Source organism: Trifolium pratense, linkage group LG1 (assembly GCF_020283565.1).
Source record: "Trifolium pratense cultivar HEN17-A07 linkage group LG1, ARS_RC_1.1, whole genome shotgun sequence".
Taxonomy (NCBI): domain Eukaryota; kingdom Viridiplantae; phylum Streptophyta; class Magnoliopsida; order Fabales; family Fabaceae; genus Trifolium; species Trifolium pratense.
The window spans coordinates 43,328,459-43,352,400 of NC_060059.1; the positions used below are offsets into that span (position 1 = coordinate 43,328,459).

The window sequence follows — 23,942 nt, forward strand, 5'->3', positions numbered from 1 at the left end:
AAATTAGCATTTAATAATTTCTATTTTTACTTCATTAACATGTGCCTTAAGGGCACAAGTTAACATTCTCCATAAAATAATACAGCTTTTTATCCATGCTTTTACGATAAATAAAACAAAGTTTATCTTTATTTACCAACATGTTGATGCCATTTGGAAGGATCTTTGGAGGTAGAATGGGACACCCAAGTGAGAGTTTTTGATCGGAGGGCAACGTGACTGCAAGTATACAGTCGTGTCGTGTAGTTTTAAAAAGATATCGAACCCAAAGGACCAATAATCGACCTACCGTTATCTAATGTTACTTTGTAAATCTAAGGCTAATGATTTAAAGGGTTTTGATTAATTGAATAATTAAAATAAGAGAAATAAATATTTTTTAGATTTTTAATATGTAAATAAAATATTGCTAGGACGTGCTATTAGTTGCTTCAGAGGGTTCAATGCTTAATTCGCGCTAGACAAACTGTTAAATTTTGGAAACTATATTGATTTAAAAATACCAATCTCAGCTCTCGCAAATCTTGACTAGTATTATAAATTATAAAGGTGGTGCTTAACTCTCGTCCTCACACCCGCTAATAAAATACTCTTTGAAAAACAATATAATTTAATTAACTCTAACCCCAACTCTCGTTGCGAATTAGATTTAATGTTCAGTTTTTACTATATAGTAGAAATCTCACGCTCTCGCTCTATTGATTTTTACTTTAATTAATTCTCACTCTCGTGACGAATTATAATCAACGTTTAATTAAAAACTGCTTAAGAAAATAAAACAGTCGCCAGTTTTCAAGAATTATATTTGATTTAAAAACACTAATCTCAGCTCTCGCAAATCTTGACTAGCGTTATACTTAGATAAAATAAATGCTCAGCTCTCACGCGCTCACTTACCTATATAAGTACCTTTGAAAACCAATATAAAACTCATTAATCCTAAATAGCTCTCGCGGACTTTAGAACTAACGGTCAGTTTTAACTATCCGACCCTAAACCTCAACTCTCGTCAATGTTGGTTTATTGCCTTTAAAACAATCTTCACTCTCGTGACGAATTATTTGAAAACGTATTTATTTAAAACTGGTGGTTGAAAACTATTAAGCACGAATTAACTACCGAACCCCTATTAGCTACTAACTACACATCCTAGCAACGCTAAATTTAGCTAGACATAACTAAAAATAAAGACATAAAAATAAAATAAGCAAATAAATAAATAGACATAATAAAAATAAAAACTAAAATTAAAAGCATAAAATAAAGACAAGAAATAAATAAGACCATAAAATAAAATAAGAACCTGAAATAACAAAAGGAATCTCGAGTACGGACTCCGACAGCGTAACGGCAGGAAATAAAAAAAACTTATTAAATTCTCAACGGAGAATAAAATAATACTAAACTCTCAACTTTAGAGAAGAAAACCTTGTGGTACTAAGCCTAGTTCTCAATTCTCCAAGTCAAGTGTTATATTTTTGAGTGAAGAGAACTAGCCTATTTATACTAAAATACAAGGAGAGGGGAAAACGGTTTGGCCGATGTGGGACTTTGTGAGAATCTCGCGTGACCGTTTGATCTGATGGATGGCCATGATGAAAAGGAAGTGGCGAGGGCCACTTGGTGCAAGCTGGCGGGCGCCATCTTGGCCTGGTTGGCGGACGCCAATGTGGCTTGGCTGGCGAGCATTTTGTGGGCTGCACATGTGTGGCCCAATTGGTTGCACATGTGTGGCCTTTTTGTCCATTTTTGCTCCTTTTCGGTCCGTTTTCGCTCCTTTCTTCAACTCGTACACTTTTTATCTGTTTATTTAAAATACGAGAAATAAGTGACTATTTATATAATAAAACTTCGGAATCGAAATAAAAACATATAAAATATAATAGTAAATTAACTAAATAAATAGCATATTTTTAGGTGTATCAAACTCCCCTAAACTTGAACCATTGATTGTCCTCAAGCAATTTAGCTTGCATATAGAAAACATTTGAAATGCGAAGCAACTCACACACACAGACTTAGAGAAAAATAACATCACAAGTACTCATACGTGGTCAGAAATTTAAATCGGCTAAGATTAATTTGTTAGGTTCTTTATACAATCAAGAAGGGTATTTCAACGACACACAAAGTTCTCCCTCTTATACATATCGAATTTGGATCATGCCGTTGTACTAAAATCTAAATCTTCTCCTTTGTTTCATCCTTTTTCATTCTAGACAGTCACATTAAGACCATTTATCTATGTCACACACATGGTAAGAAAATCGGTTAGCGTCTTTATTCATCTTTTTCAACTCGCAATTAGCTTGATGATACAAATTTTTGTATTAGCAATCATATAAATATATTTTTTTTCCAAGGTTTAACCGTATTACCACAGTATGACCTTATTTTTTTTTTTCTTTAAGGTTTAACCGTATTACCACAGTATGACCTTAAGAATTTGCTTAGATGATTCGCTTATATTCATCGACAAACCTACTTAATGTGTGACTTTATAGATGGTGTCCGACTGGATAGATAAACTACTAAAGGATTCCACAAATTTAAATCAGGAGATTTTGGCACAATGGTTATTCAAATTGATATCTATACTAGGGAGACTTCTGGGTGTTGGAAAAATACCGATTTTGTTGTAAAATTCCCTAATTTCCTTAACTTAGCCTCTCCTCTTTTCTTAACCTATATACTTTCTAAGTGAGCTATTATCCTAAGTCTTTGGAAAAAATTTTAATTTGGCTCAAGAAAAGGAAAAATTTAGAAAACCAAAGAAGATACTATAGATTCAATTTTTTTTATTATGCGAAAGGAAATAAAAATTCAAATAACTAAAAATTAAAAATAAATAAAGATAGTAGAATACTCCCCTAAACTTAAATCCAACAGTGTCCTCACTGTTGCGACTCAAGAGTGGAATTGGAGCGTAAAACCTATGGCAACAGCCCTGCATCTTATGTTGGGTTTGAAGAATTTTTGGGTTTGCATGAACTGCATTCGGTCCAACATCTCCTCTTGTAGCTGGTGCATCGCATAAAAGAGTCAATCGCGTTCCTTGTGGATAGCACTTTGAGCGTGTATTTCATAGAGCACACCATTGATGGTACGCTATCTCGATGAGGAGGATCCACCTGCAAAAGTGTTAGAAAAGATGTGTAGTGTGTGCACGTGGAACGATGTTGGTGCCCCCACCAGCGGCAACATTTTGAGAAATGTGCGTGGGGGCTTTATTAGTCACAGGATCATCAGAGATAGTCATAAAAAAAAAAACAAAAATAAAAGAAAGGAAAAATTAAACAAGAATTAAAGAAAACTCATGGGTTGCCTCCCATGCAGCGCTTTGTTTAACGTCGGTTAGCTCGACTTCTTAACCCTTTAAATTAGTATGGTGCCTCTTCCAAACTCACATTCTTAAAATTATGCCCAACATCCTTAGGTCTCCATTTGAACATGTCAAACCATCTCATAGGTGTTTTCCTTTTTCTTTTCTTTTTCTTGGAGGCAAACGGAGATGTTTTATTTTGGAAGATATTACTTTCTGGGTGGGCTTTTAGTATGTCGGGAGGTGCTCGTTTAAAGGGTGTGTTATCGACATTTGATTCAGCTATGTCGAGTCTATAGCAAGAGCTTTTCTTTAAACATTTAGCTAGGTCGTCATTACCATTTTTATGAGTCGGAGGGATGAGAGTTTTTAGAATTTCAGAATTTTTGGTTTTATCTTTCTCCATCTCTTTTCCACATTCTTTGACGACGTCTAACATATAGCAACTATCTTCAATGGCCGATGCGTTCATGAATTGTGTTAAGATAAATTCAACTTTTTCTTCACCTACTTCAAATGTGAGCTTTCCTTTTTTCACATCTATTATGGCACCAGCGGTTGCTAAGAATGGCCTTCCTAAAATTATGGGTGTATTGGAATCTTCCCTAATGTCCATGACTATAAAATCAGTTGGGATAAAGAATTGACCTATACGTACTGGCACGTTTTCTAGTATACCTAGGGGGTATTTGACAGAACGGTCAGCGAATTGTATTGACATTTTAGTTGGTCTCAATTCTCCTAACTTAAGTTTTTCATATATGGGCATAGGCATTAAGCTTATACTGGCTCCTAAATCGCATAGTGCTCTATCTATGACATGTTTTCCAATGACACATGGTATGGAAAAACTTCCTGGGTCTTTTAGCTTAGGAGGCATATTATTTTGAAGTATCGAGCTACACTCGGCAGTAAGCATAACGGTTTCTTCTTCCTCGATCTTTTTCTTATTAGTTAAGATATCTTTAAGAAACTTAGCGTACGAGGGCATTTGTGTGATAGCTTCCGTAAAAGGTATTGTGATGTTTAGTTTTTGTAGAAGCTCTACAAATTTCTTAAACTGCCCTACGTTTTTGGATTGTACTAATCTTTGAGGATACAGGATGGGTGGTTTATATGGTGGGGGAGGAACGTAAGGTTTCTCTTTCTCTTTGGTTTCCTCTCCACTATCCTCCTTTTCTTTTGGTTTACTCTCCTTCTCGGTTGTCTTATCGGAATTGGGTTGCATGGCAGGATTTTTAGTTCTAGGATCAGCTGGTCCATCGTATTGTGTCCCACTTCGTAATATAACAGCATTCACATGTCCCCTAGGGTTTGGCTGAGGCTGGCCAGGAAATATGCCTGCAGGAGCAGAGGTAGATGCTTGTTGTTGAGCCACTTGTGCAATTTGTGTCTCTAACATCTTATTGTGAGTGGTCAAGACATCTAGCCTGCTTGTTAATTGCTTAATTTGCTCACTAGTGTGTATGTTTTGATTTAGGACTTCCTTGTTAGTTTGAGTTTGTACGGCTATGAAGTTCTCCATCATCAATTCAAGGTTTGACTTCATAGGAACATTTTGAGCAGGTTTTTGGAATCCTGGTGGCGAAGGAGTAGGTGCTTGGCCAAGTGCATATAAAGCGTTGTTGCTATTGTACGAAAGGTACGGGTGATTTCTCTGGTTTTGGTTGTAAGAGTTCCCTTGAGTGTAATTCACTTGGTCGGTGGGAGCTTCGGTTAGAAGTCGACATTCAGCGATAGTATGACCTTGAGCTCCGCACAACTCACAATTTTGTATTGTTGCAGCCACGGTGGCTTTGGGTGCGTTGGTTAGACTCTCTATCTTTTGAGTTAAGGCATCTAACTTGGCGTTGATGTGGTCCATGTTGCTGATTTCGTACATTCCACCTTTCGTTTGAGGTTTCTCTACTGTTGTTCTCTCGTTTCCCCACTGATAATGGTTCTGATCCATGCTCTCGATAAGCTGATAGGCTTGGTTGTATGGTTTATCCATAAGTGCGCCACCAGCTGCGGCGTCTATTGTCATTCTTGTATTATACAAGAGACCATTGTAAAAGGTGTGGATAATTAGCCAATTTTCGAGCCCATGATGAGGACATATACTAATCATTTCTTTGTATCTTTCCCATGCTTCGAAAAGAGATTCGTTGTCTCTTTGTCTAAATCCATTGATTTGGGCTCTTAGCATAGCAGTTTTGCTAGGCGGAAAATATCTCGCTAAAAAGACTTTCTTCAACTCGTTCCATGTTGCGACTGAGTTGGATGGTAGGGACTGGAGCCAGGCTCTAACTTTATCTCTTAACGAGAATGGGAATAAGCGAAGTCTTATAGCTTCGGGACAAACACCATTTGCCTTCACGGTATCTGCGTATTGCAAGAATATGGACAAATGTAAATTGGGGTCGTCCGTGGGGTTTCCGGAGAATTGGTTTTGTTGTACGGCCGACAACAATGAAGGTTTAAGCTCAAAGTTATTTGCTTCAATAGCGGGGGCAGCGATGCTATTGTGCGGTTCTTCTTGCGAAGGAATAGCGTAGGACCTTAGTGGTCGTTCTTGTTGGGCTTCAGCCATAACTAAATCGGGAAGAGGAATCTCTAATTGATTTTCTAAATTTCTACGTCTTAAAAGACGTTCGGGTTCGCTAACTAGTTGCACCAATCTTTCGCCTCTAGAGCGAGTGCTTGGCATGCAACAAACGAACTAATCAGGGTAAAATAAAAATAAAAAATAAAAATAAAATTGCCTTAGTCTCTACGGTGTAACACTGGAGTTACGATATCGACTAAATTGGTCCCCGGCAACGGCGCCAAAAACTTGATCGGAGGGCAACGTGACTGCAAGTATACAGTCGTGTCGTGTAGTTTTAAAAAGATATCGAACCCAAAGAACCAATAATCGACCTACCGTTATCTAATGTTACTTTGTAAATCTAAGGCTAATGATTTAAAGGGTTTTGATTAATTGAATAATTAAAATAAGAGAAATAAATATTTTTTAGATTTTTAATATGTAAATAAAATATTGCTAGGACGTGCTATTAGTTGCTTCAGAGGGTTCAATGCTTAATTCGCGCTAGACAAACTGTTAAATTTTCGAAACTATATTGATTTAAAAATACCAATCTCAGCTCTCGCAAATGTTGACTAGTATTATAAATTATAAAGGTGGTGCTTAACTCTCGTCCTCACACCCGCTAATAAAATACTCTTTGAAAAACAATATAATTTAATTAACTCTAACCCCAACTCTCGTTGCGAATTAGATTTAATGTTCAGTTTTTACTATCTAGTAGAAATCTCACGCTCTCGCTCTATTGATTTTTACTTTAATTAATTCTCACTCTCGTGACGAATTATAATCAACGTTTAATTAAAAACTGCTTAAGAAAATAAAACAGTCGCCAGTTTTCAAGAATTATATTTGATTTAAAAACACTAATCTCAGCTCTCGCAAATCTTGACTAGCGTTATACTTAGATAAAATAAATGCTCAGCTCTCACGCGCTCACTTACCTATATAAGTACCTTTGAAAACCAATATAAAACTCATTAATCCTAAATAGCTCTCGCGGACTTTAGAACTAACGGTCAGTTTTAACTATCCGACCCTAAACCTCAACTCTCGTCAATGTTGGTTTATTGCCTTTAAAACAATCCTCACTCTCGTGACGAATTATTTGAAAACGTATTTATTTAAAACTGGTGGTTGAAAACTATTAAGCACGAATTAACTACCGAACCCCTATTAGCTACTAACTACACATCCTAGCAACGCTAAATTTAGCTAGACATAACTAAAAATAAAGACATAATAATAAAATAAGCAAATAAATAAATAGACATAATAAAAATAAAAACTAAAATTAAAAGCATAAAATAAAAGCAATAAAATAAAGACAAGAAATAAATAAGACCATAAAATAAAATAAGAACCTGAAATAACAAAAGGAATCTCGAGTACGGACTCCAACAGCGTAACGGCAGGAAATAAAAAAAACTTATTAAATTCTCAACGGAGAATAAAATAATACTAAACTCTCAACTTTAGAGAAGAAAACCTTGTGGTACTAAGCCTAGTTCTCAATTCTCCAAGTCAAGTGTTATATTTTTGAGTGAAGAGAACTAGCCTATTTATACTAAAATACAAGGAGAGGGGAAAACGGTTTGGCCGATGTGGGACTTTGTGAGAATCTCGCGTGACCGTTTGATCTGATGGATGACCATGATGAAAAGGAAGTGGCGAGGGCCACTTGGTGCAAGCTGGCGGGCGCCATCTTGGCCTGGTTGGCGGACGCCAATGTGGCTTGGCTGGCGAGCATTTTGTGGGCTGCACATGTGTGGCCCAATTGGTTGCACATGTGTGGCCTTTTTTGTCCATTTTTGCTCCTTTTCGGTCTGTTTTCGCTCATTTCTTCAACTCGTACACTTTTTATCTGTTTATTTAAAATACGAGAAATAAGTGACTATTTATATAATAAAACTTCGGAATCGAAATAAAAACATATAAAATATAATAGTAAATTAACTAAATAAATAGCATATTTTTAGGTGTATCAGTTTTTCATGTGGAAATAGTTGCTCCACAGTGGTGAAATGAGAGCCGTTGAGATGAATTAACGATCCCAAGAGCGTTGCAAGAAGAATATTGGCTATAGAGAATGGGAAATGCTACTTATCCCGAAAACTTGTGATAGAGAATTATGGTGTCTATTACCCTTAACTTTTTACACAAAGCTGCCGGAGCAAAGTGGACTTGGACTGAACTTTAGAGCACCTGGGCCGCATATATTGGGTCTTGACTCAATTCGGAACAAGTATCATTGACGAAAATTGCTTTTTTCGCCCCCCAAGTTCCTCTTAAACCCCCCCCCCCCAAAATCCCAAAATAACCTTGAATTTGGGGGGTTTAGGAAGCTATGGATCCTAGGATCCGAAATATATTATGTGTGGTTCGTGGGATCCGAAACAAGCCAATTATAGATGGGAACACGTTTTGGGGGGGGGGGGGGGGGGGGACGAAAATTGTGCTTATACGTTGGTTTGGAGTCTACAATCCAAAACCAATTATGTTCGGATTCTGCGAACCGAAATGGTCATGAAAATCACAGGTTTGGATCCTGCGAATCGAAATGGTCACGAAAATCACAGGTTTGGATCCTGCGAATCGAAATGGTCACTAAAATTACAGGTTTGGAGTGTACAGTCCAAAATCAAGTTTTCTGCATAATTTTTTACAGTTTTACAGGCCAACATTATGCATGTTCGGAATTTGCTCTTTTGCACTAAATTAAAAGTTAAAAATAACCATTGTCATTACATACGATAACTTCAAACATAATCAAATAAATCACAACTTCAAACTCTAAAACGTAAATTACAAGTTCAAACTTAAAAACAATTCAAGCAAAATGAGTTCGTCTTCATTTGGCTCCATCTTCATTTGTCTCTCACAACTACAGGATCATCTTCATTTGTTTCCATCTTCATGTCACCTTTTTCATTCTTCATGAGTTCGTCAAACTCAACCATCCGGTCCATAAATGTATCCTCCCAAGTCTCAGCCTCTGGCGCCCTATGATTTTTCCATTCCTTACAAGTTGGAGGCAGTGGACACCCAACCTTCAATTTAACATACACAAAATGGTTTGGAACCATACCAACACACATAATGCGTGCAGATGGATCCAACGGTGGACGACCGCGCAGTGGAAAATAGGTTTCACAATAACCAATCTCATGTTTAGTTAATAAAACTACAACACGGTTGTAGGCCGTTGCAAGGATATGCCCCATATCTGATTTCACAATCACCATAGTAAATCCAGCTTTTATAGCCTCTTTTTTGCACCATTCGATCATCTCCTCTCGGACCTTATACTTTTCACACTTAAAAAAATAATTGGCAGTGTTAACCAAAATATTTGCGGGTTCAACTACATTAGGTTGTGCAATGTCGGGTTCATCGATGTTCGGTTTCATTTTAAACGGAGGTTCGGCCATCACAAACCCTACCTATCACAATAAATTCAAAATTTTAAAAAGCTGTCCAGTTTGGCATATGGGATCCGAAATGGGTTCGGATTGTATGAGCCAAATGCGACTGCGATCATAAAACCATGAAAATTGAAAAAATTAACAGTTTAAAGTGCGTATTACCTCTTGTATGACTCCGATTGAGTATTGCTCCCCTCTTTGAGTGAATAAATGTTGCTTTCAAGTCTCTGATACGCCAAAAAAATCGCCCTAGCTCCAAAGCTCCCAATTGAGTGTCCAAGTGGTTATGAAAGTGCAACTTCTGAAATATATGCTATATAGACTCTATTCGGATCCTACACACCGAATATGAGCGTTTTCGGTTGGTAGAATCCGAAATGATGCAAAATTTTAAAAATCAAAGCATTTCGGATTGTACAGTCCAAAATCAAGTTTTCCTGGGCAAATCATCAACGATGTACAAGTCAGACATAGCCAACCAATGGCTTGTTTAAACTGGTTTCGGATTGTATGGTCCATATCAAACAAGTTTCGGCTTCCATACCCCAAAACCGTTAAAAATAAGGACGTTCGGATTGTACAGTCCAAACCCAGGTTTTCTTGGGCAAAACATCACGTACAAGGCAGGCATAACCAGCCAATTGCTTGTTTAAACTGATTTCGGATTGTATGGACCATAACAAACAAATTTCGGATTCTAGAGTCCAAACGCATTTATAGGGTCAAAATGGTCACTTTGGGGGGCCTTGGAGGAAACAATGAGGGAGAAAAAAGCAATTTTCATCATTGACGAGAGATCTTATTCAACTCCTTTTTAAGCAATGTCTTCTTCAACTTCGCTATCTAATGTCTTATATGCATTTTATGCCTTGAGATATTGTAATATTATATTGTCTTAATGTTTTTTAATTCAGAAATGCTATGTATACACAAATCCATAACAAAAATACAACATTAATACTATACTATTGCTTTGTACCTCTATTTCTATTTTATTTTTATTTTGTATACCAAACTGGCACACATGTGACTTATTTTTCTTCTTTTTCCATTTTTTCTTTTAACTTTTTTCCCTTTCTCTTTCTTCACCAAACAACAACACACACAGGTGAGAGGCTGAGAGCACAACCTCTTCCCTTTTAGCTTTTTCCGCCGCGTAACCTCTTCAAGCTGCCACAGTCGTCGCTAGTCGTCTCTCTCCACTCTGCCACCTTCTTGTCTGTGTCTTGTTCTGTCTCTCGCTCTACTCACTGCGTATGCGATCTCTCTCGCTCTCCTCGCTTCAATGTGATCTCTTTCTCACTCTCCTCGTTGCAATTTGTTACCTGAAGCTCTGTTTATCCTTAAGGTAAGCATTCTTTAAAAATGAATTAGGATTAGGGTGAAATGATTTAGGTTATAAATTGGGGGTTAAATGATCTAGGGTCTAAATTTCAGGTTAAATGATTTTAGTATTCTCACCATCTATGAGCATTCATCATCATTGTGCACAAGCTATTTGATAAAATGCTTGAATTGTTGGATTTAGAAGAAAAATGGTTTTTTTTTTTTTGCTAGAAATTGGGCTTAATGTGTCCAACTTTGGCTATTGTAGTCAACTGATTTAGTTGCCTAATGTCAATGTATTGTTTTGATCATATGTCTACATGAAGCTTTTGTTGCAATTGAAAAAGAAATTGAACCTGTTGATGAAAGCATGATTTGGTGGAATATGCAAAGTTGTTGCCTATGCACTGCTGCTTATTTCCTGTTATCACTATAAAGCCAAGGTGAAGTCCCAGTGCCCGTTACAGAGGTCCGGAGCCTGTATGAGATTTTAGGTATTTACAAATGAATTCAAAGCTATACAAGTATTTACTTGATTTGATTTAGGCTACGTTTGATCAAATTAAGCTATAAGCTAGCTGAAATGATAATGGCTTTTGAGTGTAATACTTGAAATGATTATGTGTGTGGCTTGTAATGAAATTATAAGCTGAAACGTTTTCTGCAATATCTGTTATCCAGACACATGTTCTAAAACAAATATACCACATTTTTTTAACTGTTCATTTATACACCCATTTTATACATTCATTTCTATTTATTTTTTATTTCTTTAAAACACTGCACACATGTGAATCTCTCTCTCTTCCCTGTTTCCTTGTTTCTGAAAAACGTAAACACACGCTCTCACCTTGTTGCTCCATCTCGTCACCGCCGCTGCCTGCCACCATCATCGCTTCTGCCGCGTTCTGCTCTCTTTCTCTCTCTCTCGCTCTCCTCGTTGCAATCTTTTTCTCACGCTCAAACACATTGTTAACGTAAGCATTCTTTAACAATGAATTAGGGTCAAACAATTTAAAGTATAAATTGGGGGTTAAACGATCCAGGGTATAAAGTATAAATCATAGTTTAAGGGGCTTCTGTGACTCTTGTTTTTTCCACAAAATTTGTTCCTGAATTGCTTCATAGATGATAGTTTTGTTCTTACTAGCTTAATATATTTTCATGAAATTAGATCTTGCAAATTGTATATGGAAATAACAATTTTTAACTTGATTTTGGGATTTTGACTGATTAGTGTTTGTTATACTACATTAAAATGGTTTGGATAGATCAAAGATGTATTTGATAATTGAACCGACTATTTCCATGTTGCTCAAAAGATAGTGGAAGGCAAAGGGTGTACAAAAAGAGGGAATGGAAATTGAGTTGTTTTCAAAATGTTAGGGACCTCGGGAAAAATAAATAAGGCGAAAATATATAAAAAAAAAATGTAGAAAGAATAAGGATTGAACTAAACTTGAAGACATGGTGTAGTATGAATTAGTTTCTAGTTTAGGATAGCTTGTAGTAATATTGAAAATAACTGATAATTATTATTAATATTATTAAGAAGACTTGTAATCACTTGGCGAGTTGAACGCCGTTTTTATTTGTCGAAGAACCTTTCTATGTATTTGAGTAAAATGGTCAGATTAGGCGTGCACCACCTGTCGTAAGAGTTGAGAATATATTTGAGCATGTTCAACTATAGTAGAGTTCCTTATTATTTGTGGTTAAGCTATAGTAGAAGTACTTATTACTTGTGATGTGATCAATGATTAGCTTGTTCATAAGTTCAATATGTAGAGTAATGAAAGGAAATCCCATAGTGTCTGACATATCATTTTCTGCAACTTTTAGATTGCACCACATACCTGTCATGATAAATCGATAATATCTTGTTTTGAATTGGTTATAAATTGATAATATCTTGTTTTGAATTGACTTAGGCTTCAACCATACTTTCTTGGATAGTTTTCTCGCTTGATTTTTGTCTAAGTTAAGAGTACTTATGTAATATAGTTATGTGATATTGATCTCTATATGTGCACATTAGAATATATTCCCATTTCCATGTGTAATATAGTTGTTGTTGACTAAGGGGTTCTATCTGGTGTGTTGAAGTGTGGCTATTGTTTTTTTGGTGTTTACTTGATATGTTTCTATGCTCAATGTGTACAGATGTTTTGATCTGATTAAACTTTTCCAATTTCGCAGATTACAAGGTGAACAAAGGAATGCTCTTCTTTGATGCAATTTGATCTGCTCAAAATTCTTCTTTTAATGGAAATGGACACAAGATGGAGCCAACCTGATATTTGGTATTATATCTTTTACTAGTGTTTTAGAGGTAGCCTGGTCTCTATAGGTTGTTTGAGAGAATTTAGTGGTTGTGCTGTATGGTTGGTTTTGCACTAGAGACAATATTCTTAGGAGTAGTCTCACTTTTGTACAATGAACTTAATTTGTAATGACTGACACATTTTGTAAGAATTTAACTCTAGCCACTTTTTTCATTTGTAGGTTGCTTCTTGAGGTTACTTAGCATGAATGATGAATCCCAAGTTTGAGCACATATTGTGGAGCTAAGGTTAAGGTATCACATCATGTAACTCTTGTTCTCCCAATTTTCACAATTCTTAACATGCATCAGTGTTTATACTTTCACTACTGCTGGTTTTGCATCTCATAATGTACACTACAGCTGGTTTATAGGTGGAACCTTGACACTCTTTATGTCATAGACTATATCATTTTGTTTTTTTATTTGAATATTGCACTCTTTAATGTAGCAATGTGTCCAATGTTGAACTTTCATTTCTCTTTTGTGCTTCCCATTATTACTCCTAGATTTAAGGGGTCACTTTATTATTATTATTAACTATACTTACTACTTTTGTGGCATAATAATATCAATGATGTTCCATAAGGGATATCAAATGACTTTATAGGAACTTCTCTACTGTTGTTGACTGAAAAATATTGAGTTGTGTTAAATGTGAGATGTATACGATAATAAGACTAGTAGATAAATATTGAGTTGTGTTATAGGGACTTTCTAGTATGGTGTAATTAGTGCTGGTAGTGTTTGGATGTTGATATGCAATTATATGTTAATGTTGATGTCCAGTTTTCCAGTGTGTTATGATTAGAATTGGAGTACTCGTAGTAATGTGTTAGATACCATAAGCTAATTTATAGTGTACTCAGTGTGAGGATCAAAGTGTGTAAATCAGAGGGGAGCTTCAATTTAAGTTGTATAGTACTGTTATAGGTGTCTTGGTATGAAAAATGTGTTTTGTTTTTAAGGATTTTGAGTTGTCTAGCTAGATGACTAGTGTATCTTCTGGGTTTGTTTTCGTACCATTTTTTAGCCTGACCTTGGTTTTGGATTTATGAGATGCAATGCTGCCTATTTTTTCTCTATGCAGTTGTGATTCTGTTTTGAGCATTTGTTTTTTGCTGGTGGTTTTCAGGCATGTTTGGTTGATCTGTTGCTATGCTTGGAGCCTTTCATCAGTTGTATTTTTTGGCCTGCATCTATCCGCTATTAAGGCAGCCGATTACAAACAACAGTTGCTTGTCAAAATAAAACAATTGCCGCAAGCTAAACATGGAAATATAGATATGGATCCAACAGATTTGAATGAACGAAATCCTTCTATTGGTAATACTACTCATGGAAGTAATGCAAATGATGGTACACATGTTGATGAGTATATATATAAATGATTTTTGAATGTAGAACTTAAAGAATTATTTAAAGTACGATATGTAGCCACCTTAAAGTTATTAGAACCGTTAACATTTTGGATGTATTGATGACTTTGATATTATGTAATGTGAGATACTTATGTTTATGATGGAAAAAGTTGATGTTTGCAAACAAATATCTAGTTTGGGATGAATTTTTTAAATTATTCAAGGAATTAAATTTGTGCAAAAATTATTAAAAAATAGAAATTAAAAAGAAATAGAAATATTTTAAAATGAAATAGAAATTGGGACGGAATATAAAGAATCTGTCGCCAAATTGGGACGGAATTTAAAACATTTGTCGCAATATTGGGACGGAATGAAATGTGTTTAATCAAATAGTTCACAATCTAGATGTGGGGGTTATGTGTAGAATTTGTAGATGACCGGGGAGTTGGGGTACAAATTTGGTTAACTAGCTTAAAATCCCGAAATTTGAAAAAATCATTCACCTTTAACTTTGTTTTAACTTTATCATCTATAAACAATAAGAAGTGTGTCCCGTGTACAATTTCACTCTTGAACAAATAGTGATATTCCTTAAAATTATTCACAATCTAGATGTGGGGAGTTGTGTGTAGATAACGGGGGAGTTTGGCTACAACTTTGGTTAACCGGATTAAAATCTTCCAAATTTGAAAAAAAAAATCACCTTTAACTTTATTTTAACTTTATCATCTATAAACAATCAGAAATGTGTCTCGTGTACAATTCCACTCTTGAACAAATAGTGATATTCCTTAAAATTATTCACAATCTAGATGAGGGGAGTTATGTGCAGATAATTGGGGAGTCGGTGTACAAATTTGGGTAATCATCTTAAAATCTTCCAAAGGTGAGAAAATCATTCACTTTTTTTGGCCCATTTTTCAGTTATCTGAACAAATAGTGATATTCCAGTCTCGTGTACAATTCCACTCTTGAACAAATAATGATATTTCTTGAAATTATTCACAATCTAGATGTGGGGAGTTGTGCGTAGATAACGGGGGAGTTGGGCTACAACTTTGGTTAACCGGATTAAAATCTTCCAAATTTGAAAAAAAAAATCACCTTTAACTTTATTTTAACTTTATCATCTATAAACAATCAGAAATGTGTCTCGTGTACAATTCCGCTCTTGAACAAATAGTGATATTCCTTGAAATTATTCACAATCTAGATGTGGGGAGTTGTGTGTAGATAAGCTTTTTTTGGGAAATTATTCAGTCTTTTTCATTATGTATGGTAAGCTTTTTTTGTCTCCTCAAGTACAACACATTTGGACATTTAAATTCTCTAACCTGGATTACTCTCCCATGTTTGAGTGCTTCTAAACTTTCTTAGGGAAGTTTCCTCTAATGCACTGCATTCATTGTCACCAAAGTTTAAAATTACAATTTAGCTCTAAATTGAAATATGTGAGCATCATTACATCCCACACACAATATGATACAAATACAAAATATGTTCCCCAACTCCTCAGTTATCTACACATAACACGGATACAATAAAGGGAATGGATGAGTTGTGAATCGAGAGAGATTGGAGAGACAATGGATGCACCAGAGAAGAAACGACTTGGTTTCTCACATGCCTCAATCTGCACTACATTGCTGCTTACAAGTTACACAGCTTCTCCTGCAATTTTCAAAGGAAAAGTACATGTTATTTTTAGAAATCATTGTTATTATGTAGCTAAACTAAAGACCCCTTGTGGAATGTAAAATGATTTTCCACCATGTTATATGCATGAGATCAATATTGACCTGAAAAAAGGCACAGTTTCAATGATCTGCTATCCTAAACCTAAAGTTCTTAGATTGGTGCTATGAGAACCAACAAAATAGAATTGCAGCAACGAAAGCAATTAGAAAGGAATGGCGATTTTGATCACAAGGGTCAATTGATCTTCAGTTGGATCTAAATGAGTTGGAGGCACCAATTCCAGAATTGAGAGCTATTCAGTTGTGGCAACATAATCCACCCCATTTTGATAATACGGAGAAAGCATTGCTTCGCATCAGAATGGAGAACAACATTATGGCAATACAAAGGGCGCAATACGGCATGTTAAAAATGTTCTATTTACGCATAAAAAAACTGTGCGCATTATCAGTATTCTTCATCAATATTTGTATTTTTTTAGTTATTTATATTATTTAGGAAAAATTACACGCACCTCCCCTGAAGTCTATTAAAAGGGCACTGACATCCACTCTTATTTTAAAACTTACACTAACCTCCCTTAAGGTCTTATCAAATAGACAACTACCTCCCTTTTTTACTAACACCGTTAGTTTACCGTTAACTCACTACGGACCAAATATAATTCGATCTCATATTTAATCTCTGTTGATTTTCCATGAGATTCAATTTATCACAAATATTGCAGTGTTATTTCTTTTTGAAACAAGACAATATTATTAGAACACTCGTTCGTACTACAATACCTATCTGAATAAAGCAAAAAAGAATACACAGCAGCCAAGGCACCAACAACATTGCCAAAACCAAAAGGCAAAATGAAATCAAACACTACCTTTAACTGCCTAAGTCCTAAACCAATAGGACATACAAGCAAATAGAAGAAAAAAACACACTCACACAGCTGCAACAAACTGGTGCACACCAACAAAAAACACAAACACCATAAAGCTCAGTAATACAAAAACACAACCCCCCAATCTAAACACAGTACCAAGCCACAGAAAAACAGGAAGGCAACAACCAGTACAACAGCCAGAAAAACACCAAAACGACCACTACAACAAACCTCAAAACAGAACTGATGCAGTCCCAACTTTAATAGACCTCAGGGGAGGTGAGTGTAATTTTCCCTATTATTTATATTTTGAATTCCTCTATTATGTATCCACAAGTGTATTTATTCCCTTATATAAAAGACAAATAAAAGGAATTAACCCTAATTTCTCAATTAAGCCTCACTATATTCCACAAATTGCAAATTGAACTTCAAAAAAGTTAACTAAAAAATTATTGTGTTGTCATCAAGTTCATCTCTTGTTTAACCCATTAGTTAGAAAACGCAGTATAAAAGCAAGCTAAAGAGAAACAACATGCAATCAATCAATACATTGGAACGGTAGAGAGATGAAGTTACTCCATACCTTGGAAATGCAGAGAACGGCAGAGGGGTTGTAGTTCTTCGATTGCGGAGGGTTTGACGGATTGTGGTTCGAGATTAAACGGTGAAGGAGAATGAACGGCGGTGGAGGAGATTGAACTGTGGAGGAGTGATTGAACGGCGAAGGGGATTGTGCGATATACGATTAGGGATTTGGTCTTGTTTTGGGGTTTGAGATTTTCCCCCCACTGAGAAGGAATTTCAGTTGTGTTTTGGACTTTTGGTGGTGTGAGAGACAAGAAAAAAAAAATTAAAATATAAAATCTGAAAAGAAGGTCACACGTGTGGAAGGTTTTTTGATGAGCAAATTGACCAATATACCCCTCTGTGTTGTATATTTGTTGGAAAATTTGTGTCCCTATATCATTTCTGTTTTTAATTACATGTCTTGGGCATGATCGAATAGTGTTATTACTTGCGAGTAATTTAGTTCTTGACGTATATGAAAATTCAAGTAAATTGTCAATTTGGTCTCTAACTTTGTAAGACATTTTTAAACATATTCATTTTCAAATAGGTCCCTAACTTTGTAAATATCTTAAATAGGTATTTGACTTTGTCAATTTGTTAAGTTAGTCTCTATATTTAGTCGTTTACTTTCAATTAAGTCCCTATATTTTAATAACTTACTATCAAGTTTATCCTAGTTTTAATAATTTCACTAATCATTTAATCTTCAGTATAATTTTATCCTATATTTTAATCATTTCTTTTTACGTTACGCCTTACACCAATTTTTATTTTATTTTTAATAGTTTTTATAAAGATGAAAGTTAAGACCATGATCTAACTCTAAAATAAATAAAAAAATCACTTTGAGCCTGTTTGGAATTTGCTTATTTTTTAGGTTTTGAAAATAACATATGCAAATAAATAAAATTTTATGTTAATTTATAATATTTCACAATAAAAATTGTATCTTTATAAGTTATTTTCTCATAAACTACCTTAAAAAACTTATAATAATACACAAAAGCTTATTTATTTGCATAAATTATTTCGTATAAGCTAAAAAATAAGTCAATCCAAACGAGCTGAGTTAATTGTTATGTTTGCTTTAAAATTGAAAAATATGCATTAATTAAATATAAAATAAATTTAAAATGTTTTTTTTTCTTGATAATAATAAAATATCAGCATATACAATTTTTTTAATAATATATTACATTGATAAATTTAAATTATCATCTTAAATATAACTTTAATTATTTTAATTAATTAATAAATTTCGTAAAAGTATTAATATATGTACCTAAAAGTATAGCCCCTGTCCCAGTATGTGTCACTTTTTCTCTATCTATGTTGGTCACACTTCAATCTTTTTCGCTTTTGTCTTTCTTTGTCTCTCTCTAATTGATGGTTAGGATTAATTAATGAATTAAACTAGTTAATTATTAATTGATATACTACCTTCCTCCTCCTCCTCTGTTCACATCACAACCAACACATGAAGTGTGAGCTTATGAAGAAGAAATGCGAGAAAGAAAGAACGAACGATCTTACACTTCTTAAGTCCAACTAGCTTTAGCTGTTACAGACCAGTAGCTGAGTGAGTGAGTGAGTGTAACAAACAAACAACAGCCCGCCATGGGGTCCGAGCAAAATCGATTTCCTCAGCATGAAAGGGTATCTATCTATCTCTCTCTCTCGATCTCACGCATCCATATTTTTTATTTTTCATTTAATTTCTAAATTATGTATGTACGTATGCGAGTGACAGAAAGGTTTGATTGAGTTAGATCTGAGGTCCCTAGCTAGTACTTAGTACATAACCTACCACCAATTTTGCTTGTTTTCACCTCAGATCTCACATCCCCGATGTTGTATGGAAATTAAATAGGGCTCATGTTTTGCATAATATTATTATTGGTGAAACAATAGGATTGTATTTGTTTTGTTTTTTTGACTACACTAGAGGACTGTATTAGATCTAATTGCTTTCAAATTATCATTCTATTTGGGAAGTTAAAAGTTTGTAGTTTTCCAATCTTTTCATATATATTATATTAAGTCTATATATTTCTTGACTTGCATTGACAGAGAAAGAGATGGGGAGGATGTTTGGGTGCATTTTCTTGTTTTGGTTCACAGAAAGGTGGGAAGCGCATTGTACCTGCATCCCGGATTCCTGATAATAATGGTTCAGCCAGTCAGCCAAATGGACCCCAAGTGACTGGCTTGACCAATCAAGCCACAGGTCTAGCTCCTTCTCTCTTAGCTCCACCCTCTTCACCAGCATCCTTCACACATTCTGCCATTCCTTCCACGGCTCAATCTCCCAGTTGTTTCTTGTCATTATCTGCAAACTCACCTGGCGGTCCTTCAAATACAATGTTTGCAACTGGTCCATATGCTCACGAAACACAACTCGTGTCTCCTCCAGTCTTCTCAAATTTCACTACGGAACCATCTACTGCTCCTCTCACTCCCCCCCCAGAGTTGGCTCACGTAACAACTCCCTCTTCCCCAGATGTACCTTTTGCTCATTTTCTAACATCTTCAGCAAATCTCAAAAACAATGGCAAGAGTAATTACATCACTGCAAATGATCTTCAAACTACATATTCACTCTACCCTGGAAGTCCTGCTAGTAGCCTTATATCTCCAATATCAAGGAACAATGGTGACTGTCTATCAACCTCTTTCCCTGAACGCGAGTTTCGCCCACAGTGGGATTCATCACTGTATCCCGAAAATGGAAAATACCAGAGGACTGGGTCTGGGAGGGTTTCTGGGCATGACACAAATGATGTAACTGGGGCATCCCTCCAAGATACAAATTTCTTTTGCCCTGCTACCTATGCACAGTTCTATTTAGACCAAAACCCTCCATTCCCTCACAATGGTGGGAGATTAAGTGTTTCAAAAGATTCAGATGCTCAATCTACAGGTGGAAATGGACATCAGAGTAGATCTTCTAGAAGTCCTAAGCAAGATGTGGAAGAAACAGAAGCTTACCGAGCATCCTTTGGTTTCAGTGCAGATGAGATTATAACCACTAGTCAATATGTGGAAATTTCTGATGTAATGGATGATTCCTTTACCATGATGCCTTTGACTGCTGGCAAATCAATGATGGAAGAAAACATAGAGCCTTCATTGATGAAAGGATTCAAAGCTCAGGAGACACAGGTGGGTTTGCAGAATCTAAAATGCCTTCGATTAGATCCGGGTCCAGTTGGCAAGCAAGCAAAGAATCAAGTCCCTATATGTGATGGATATGAAGGTATGCTGTAAAAACTTGTTTGAATTTGATTTGTTTTATTACATCTTTAGAAATCTTGGAAATACAAAAAGATCACTGTGTTTAAAAATAAACAAAATCACCATAGAGAAGAGCACCTTTAAATTAATTACTGTTTGTTTGCAATATTATTAAATCTCGATAACTAGAGCCTTGGTATGTTGTACTTACTTTTAATGGATGAAGAAGTTTTTGACAATTTTTTTCTCTATACTACTGTTTCGAAATAAGTGTCGTTTTGGTAAAGATATATTTGTTTTTCTAAAATAAGCGTCGTTATATCTTTTCAATGTAAATTTAATTAATCTATTCCAATTTTATCCCCAAATTAAATTGTGTACATCAGTTTCAAATCATTACCTCACTATGCATTTATGTCAACCTTTAATAATCAGTAGTTAATGAGGACATTTTAAAATGATACATGTATTCATTCATTCATTTATTTATTTATTGTTTTTCTTAATTTATGTGGGAAATTTTGTTCTTAAATGACGCATACTATTTTGGAAAGGAGGGACTCAGATTTAAAGGCATATGGTCATGTTTGGATATTCAGGTGGTAAACCGTAAAAGTATTAGATCTAGATTATCAGAGGTAAATTATTTGGGCGTTTGTTTCGGGGATTAAAATTATAGGAATATTATAACTGGGAATATTATTCCTATCAATGTGTTTGGTAAATAAATAAAGTTCCTTGGAACATTTTTAAAATAAATTCAATTAACATTTTAAAATATTAATATAAAAAATAAATGAGTTAAAAATAATGGCAGAGTGGGAAGTTATGGATGGTTACCTCTTATTCCCATGAGAATGTAAGATTCCCACCCTTTAACATGGGAATAGAAAGTTGGAATGTCATGTGTAATTTATATTCCAAGGAATAAAAAGTGGGAATGTCATGTTTAATTTATATTCCAAGGAATAAAAAGTTCCTAACCATAATTTTTTAAAACTTGAAACAAACATAGGAATCAAAGATTCCCAAAGTCACATTCTCGGGAATAAATTTATAATCCATGAAACCAACACCCCAGTATGGTTGGGTACCAGTACCCCATATGCAAAATTCATTCAAAATTTGAGTTTATTTTAATATAAATTAATATAAAATAATTTTTCCTATGGGGTACTGGTACCCAACTAAACTCCAGGGTACCGGAGTGCTCACCTATCATAGAATGGTTAGAGTAATTGTATGCATTTGTGTTTTAAGCTGACCAGGATGCCCTATCTTTACTACTTTACTCCAACATTTTCATACTACACTATTTACATTTACCTGTAAGCAAATATGTTTCTTTCTTGCACATGGCAGATCATAAATCATCTGGACATTGTAGCAACAGCTCTGGATTAAGTACACCTGATAATCATACTCTCGTGGATGATGAAGATATATTCTCTAAAATTGGGTCATCCAGAATCTGTAGGAAATATCAGATGGGGTTATCATGCTCCGATGCAGAGGTTGACTATAGGAAATATCAGATGGGCAGAAGCTTACGAGAAAGAAAGGGAATATGATTTGGCATGACTTAGTTAATCAGTGCTGAACACGATTGTCTGTTATATGTGTATTAATTTGCAGTTTCCTTTTATATTAAAAAAACCAACAAAAGAAGGAAAGAAAGAAAGGAAGGAAACTCTTTACTTGGAGTTGTTTAATAGATGGAATGATCTAACCTAGATATAACCGACCCTGTCCCTCGTGTTTGACCAGATCTTATTGATCCATGAATGTAGTGTCCCTAGTTTCTTCAAGCAGGGTTGAAGTTAATGTTTTGACTTTTTTGAGTTGATGAAGTTTGGCTTTAGCAAGGGCTAGTGAATCTCCTGCTTTTGTTCTGTTCTTATGCAACCGCTACTCTTTACAGTCCATTGATACCGTTAACTTATTTCAACAACTTACTATATACAACTTGTGTTGTGTGTATTGGGTATGTTTGGATTGGTGATATGAGATATTTTAATGATGCTTCATTGGATATTAAAAATTTATGGAATGGAATGGAAACCAATGTCATCATCCATTTTATCATATTCCATTGCCCCAATTTTCTTCCCCTTCCAATCTGGGTGGAATCACTTTACCATTCTATTTCATAACTATAAAATTATTCATCAAGTCCTATCTGTATATTAATTATTATTACTCATTCTATGGCTTTTTAGCATTCACTAGAATCACTTAACCATGTATGTGTTTGTAGCGGGAGCGTCAGCCCTCTTCTCCAAGCTCTGGTTATTTATAGGTGTCCATTCTAGTTCTAGTAATAAAATGCAATTACAGGGCATTGAGTTTTGTTGGATTCATTTCATTATATGCAATGGGTGTCAAACAGCACAAGATAATTGACTATAATTAACTAAAGATCCGCGCATTCGTATGAGTTTATTGACTTTTATTAGATATTTAAATTCGTCATTATATTAAAGCAAAAAAATTATTTAGAATAAAATATTGTATAAATATATGTGAAACTATTGTGTTGTTTCTTATAAAACTTATTAAGAGTTTGTTTGGATTGACTTATTTTTGAGTTTATGCAAAATAACTTATTCAAATAATTAATGTTTTATTTGGTGACTACTTCTCTACCCTCACATAAATTGAGGGTAGTTGCCCTATGCTGATGTGGCACCAATGAAATTCATCCACGTGTATTTAAGTCAAACATAATTAATTTTTTACCATAAATTATTTTGACTACTTTTATTTTCAATTAATTATATTTTATGTTACTAGTTTTCTTTAATTATATTTTAGACAATGTGTAAATATAATTAGAATTAATTTGATCATTAATGCTTGTTTCTAAATATTATATATTTATTCTAAAATATCAATGTTATTAGTAAAATAAAATCAATGTTATATGCCCGAAAAAATAAATATATATCAATGTTAGTTTAACTAAAAATAATAAGAGAACAAAAACAACAAAGAAAAAAAAACTAATATCTCTAATTTAAATACACAATTCCACTTATACATTTATTAAATGAAATCAAATAATGCTTCAAAAAAAATCAAAACAAATAATTTATGCTATTCCGGTGTAAATACTCCCTCCGTTTCAAATTACTTGTCGTTTTAGAAAAAAAAATTGTTAACTATCTAAGTCACTCATGTAAATTCCAAATATTTAGGAGTAGTCGAAACCGTAAAAGATTTATATATTTG

At 34.7% G+C, this 23,942-nt stretch overlaps 2 protein-coding genes, 1 long non-coding RNA gene and 1 other non-coding gene across 4 annotated transcripts; 3 read left to right on the plus strand and 1 right to left on the minus strand.

Annotated features, from left to right (window-relative positions):
* Window positions 1-3,380: 3,380 nt before the first annotated feature.
* LOC123894544 lies at window positions 3,381-6,011 on the minus strand. Its single transcript, XM_045944566.1, has 2 exons — window positions 4,514-6,011; window positions 3,381-4,387 (listed from the first exon to the last, which is right to left on the minus strand). Exons 1-2 carry the CDS (start codon window positions 6,009-6,011, stop codon window positions 3,381-3,383), a joined length of 2,505 nt encoding a protein of 834 aa, XP_045800522.1.
* LOC123903364 lies at window positions 5,404-5,510 on the plus strand. Its single transcript, XR_006807941.1, has one exon. It is a non-coding gene; the product is annotated as a small nucleolar RNA R71 (small nucleolar RNA).
* A 4,512-nt stretch (window positions 6,012-10,523) lies between the features above and the next one.
* On the plus strand, window positions 10,524-14,514 carry LOC123902638. Its single transcript, XR_006807689.1, has 5 exons — window positions 10,524-10,664; window positions 10,969-11,136; window positions 12,842-12,945; window positions 13,148-13,220; window positions 14,101-14,514. It is a non-coding gene; the product is annotated as an uncharacterized LOC123902638 (long non-coding RNA).
* A 4,262-nt stretch (window positions 14,515-18,776) lies between these two features.
* On the plus strand, window positions 18,777-22,796 carry LOC123922343 (uncharacterized protein At1g76660). The gene is made up of 3 exons (XM_045975070.1): window positions 18,777-19,133; window positions 19,548-20,733; window positions 22,074-22,796. Exons 1-3 carry the CDS (start codon window positions 19,095-19,097, stop codon window positions 22,280-22,282), a joined length of 1,434 nt encoding a protein of 477 aa, XP_045831026.1. The 5' UTR covers window positions 18,777-19,094; the 3' UTR covers window positions 22,283-22,796.
* Window positions 22,797-23,942: the final 1,146 nt, after the last annotated feature.

Coding starts and splice junctions, on each gene's coding strand:
- LOC123894544 (XM_045944566.1), bottom strand. CDS start 6,011: ATGCCAAGCACTCGCTCTAGAGGCGAAAGATTGGTGCAACTAGTTAGC. Junction 4,388..4,513: donor TAAGACAACCGAGAAGGAGA/GTAAACCAAAAG, acceptor CCAAAAACGTAG/GGCAGTTTAAGAAATTTGTA.
- LOC123922343 (XM_045975070.1), top strand. CDS start 19,095: ATGGGGTCCGAGCAAAATCGATTTCCTCAGCATGAAAGG. Junction 19,134..19,547: donor GATTTCCTCAGCATGAAAGG/GTATCTATCTAT, acceptor TTGCATTGACAG/AGAAAGAGATGGGGAGGATG. Junction 20,734..22,073: donor TATATGTGATGGATATGAAG/GTATGCTGTAAA, acceptor TGCACATGGCAG/ATCATAAATCATCTGGACAT.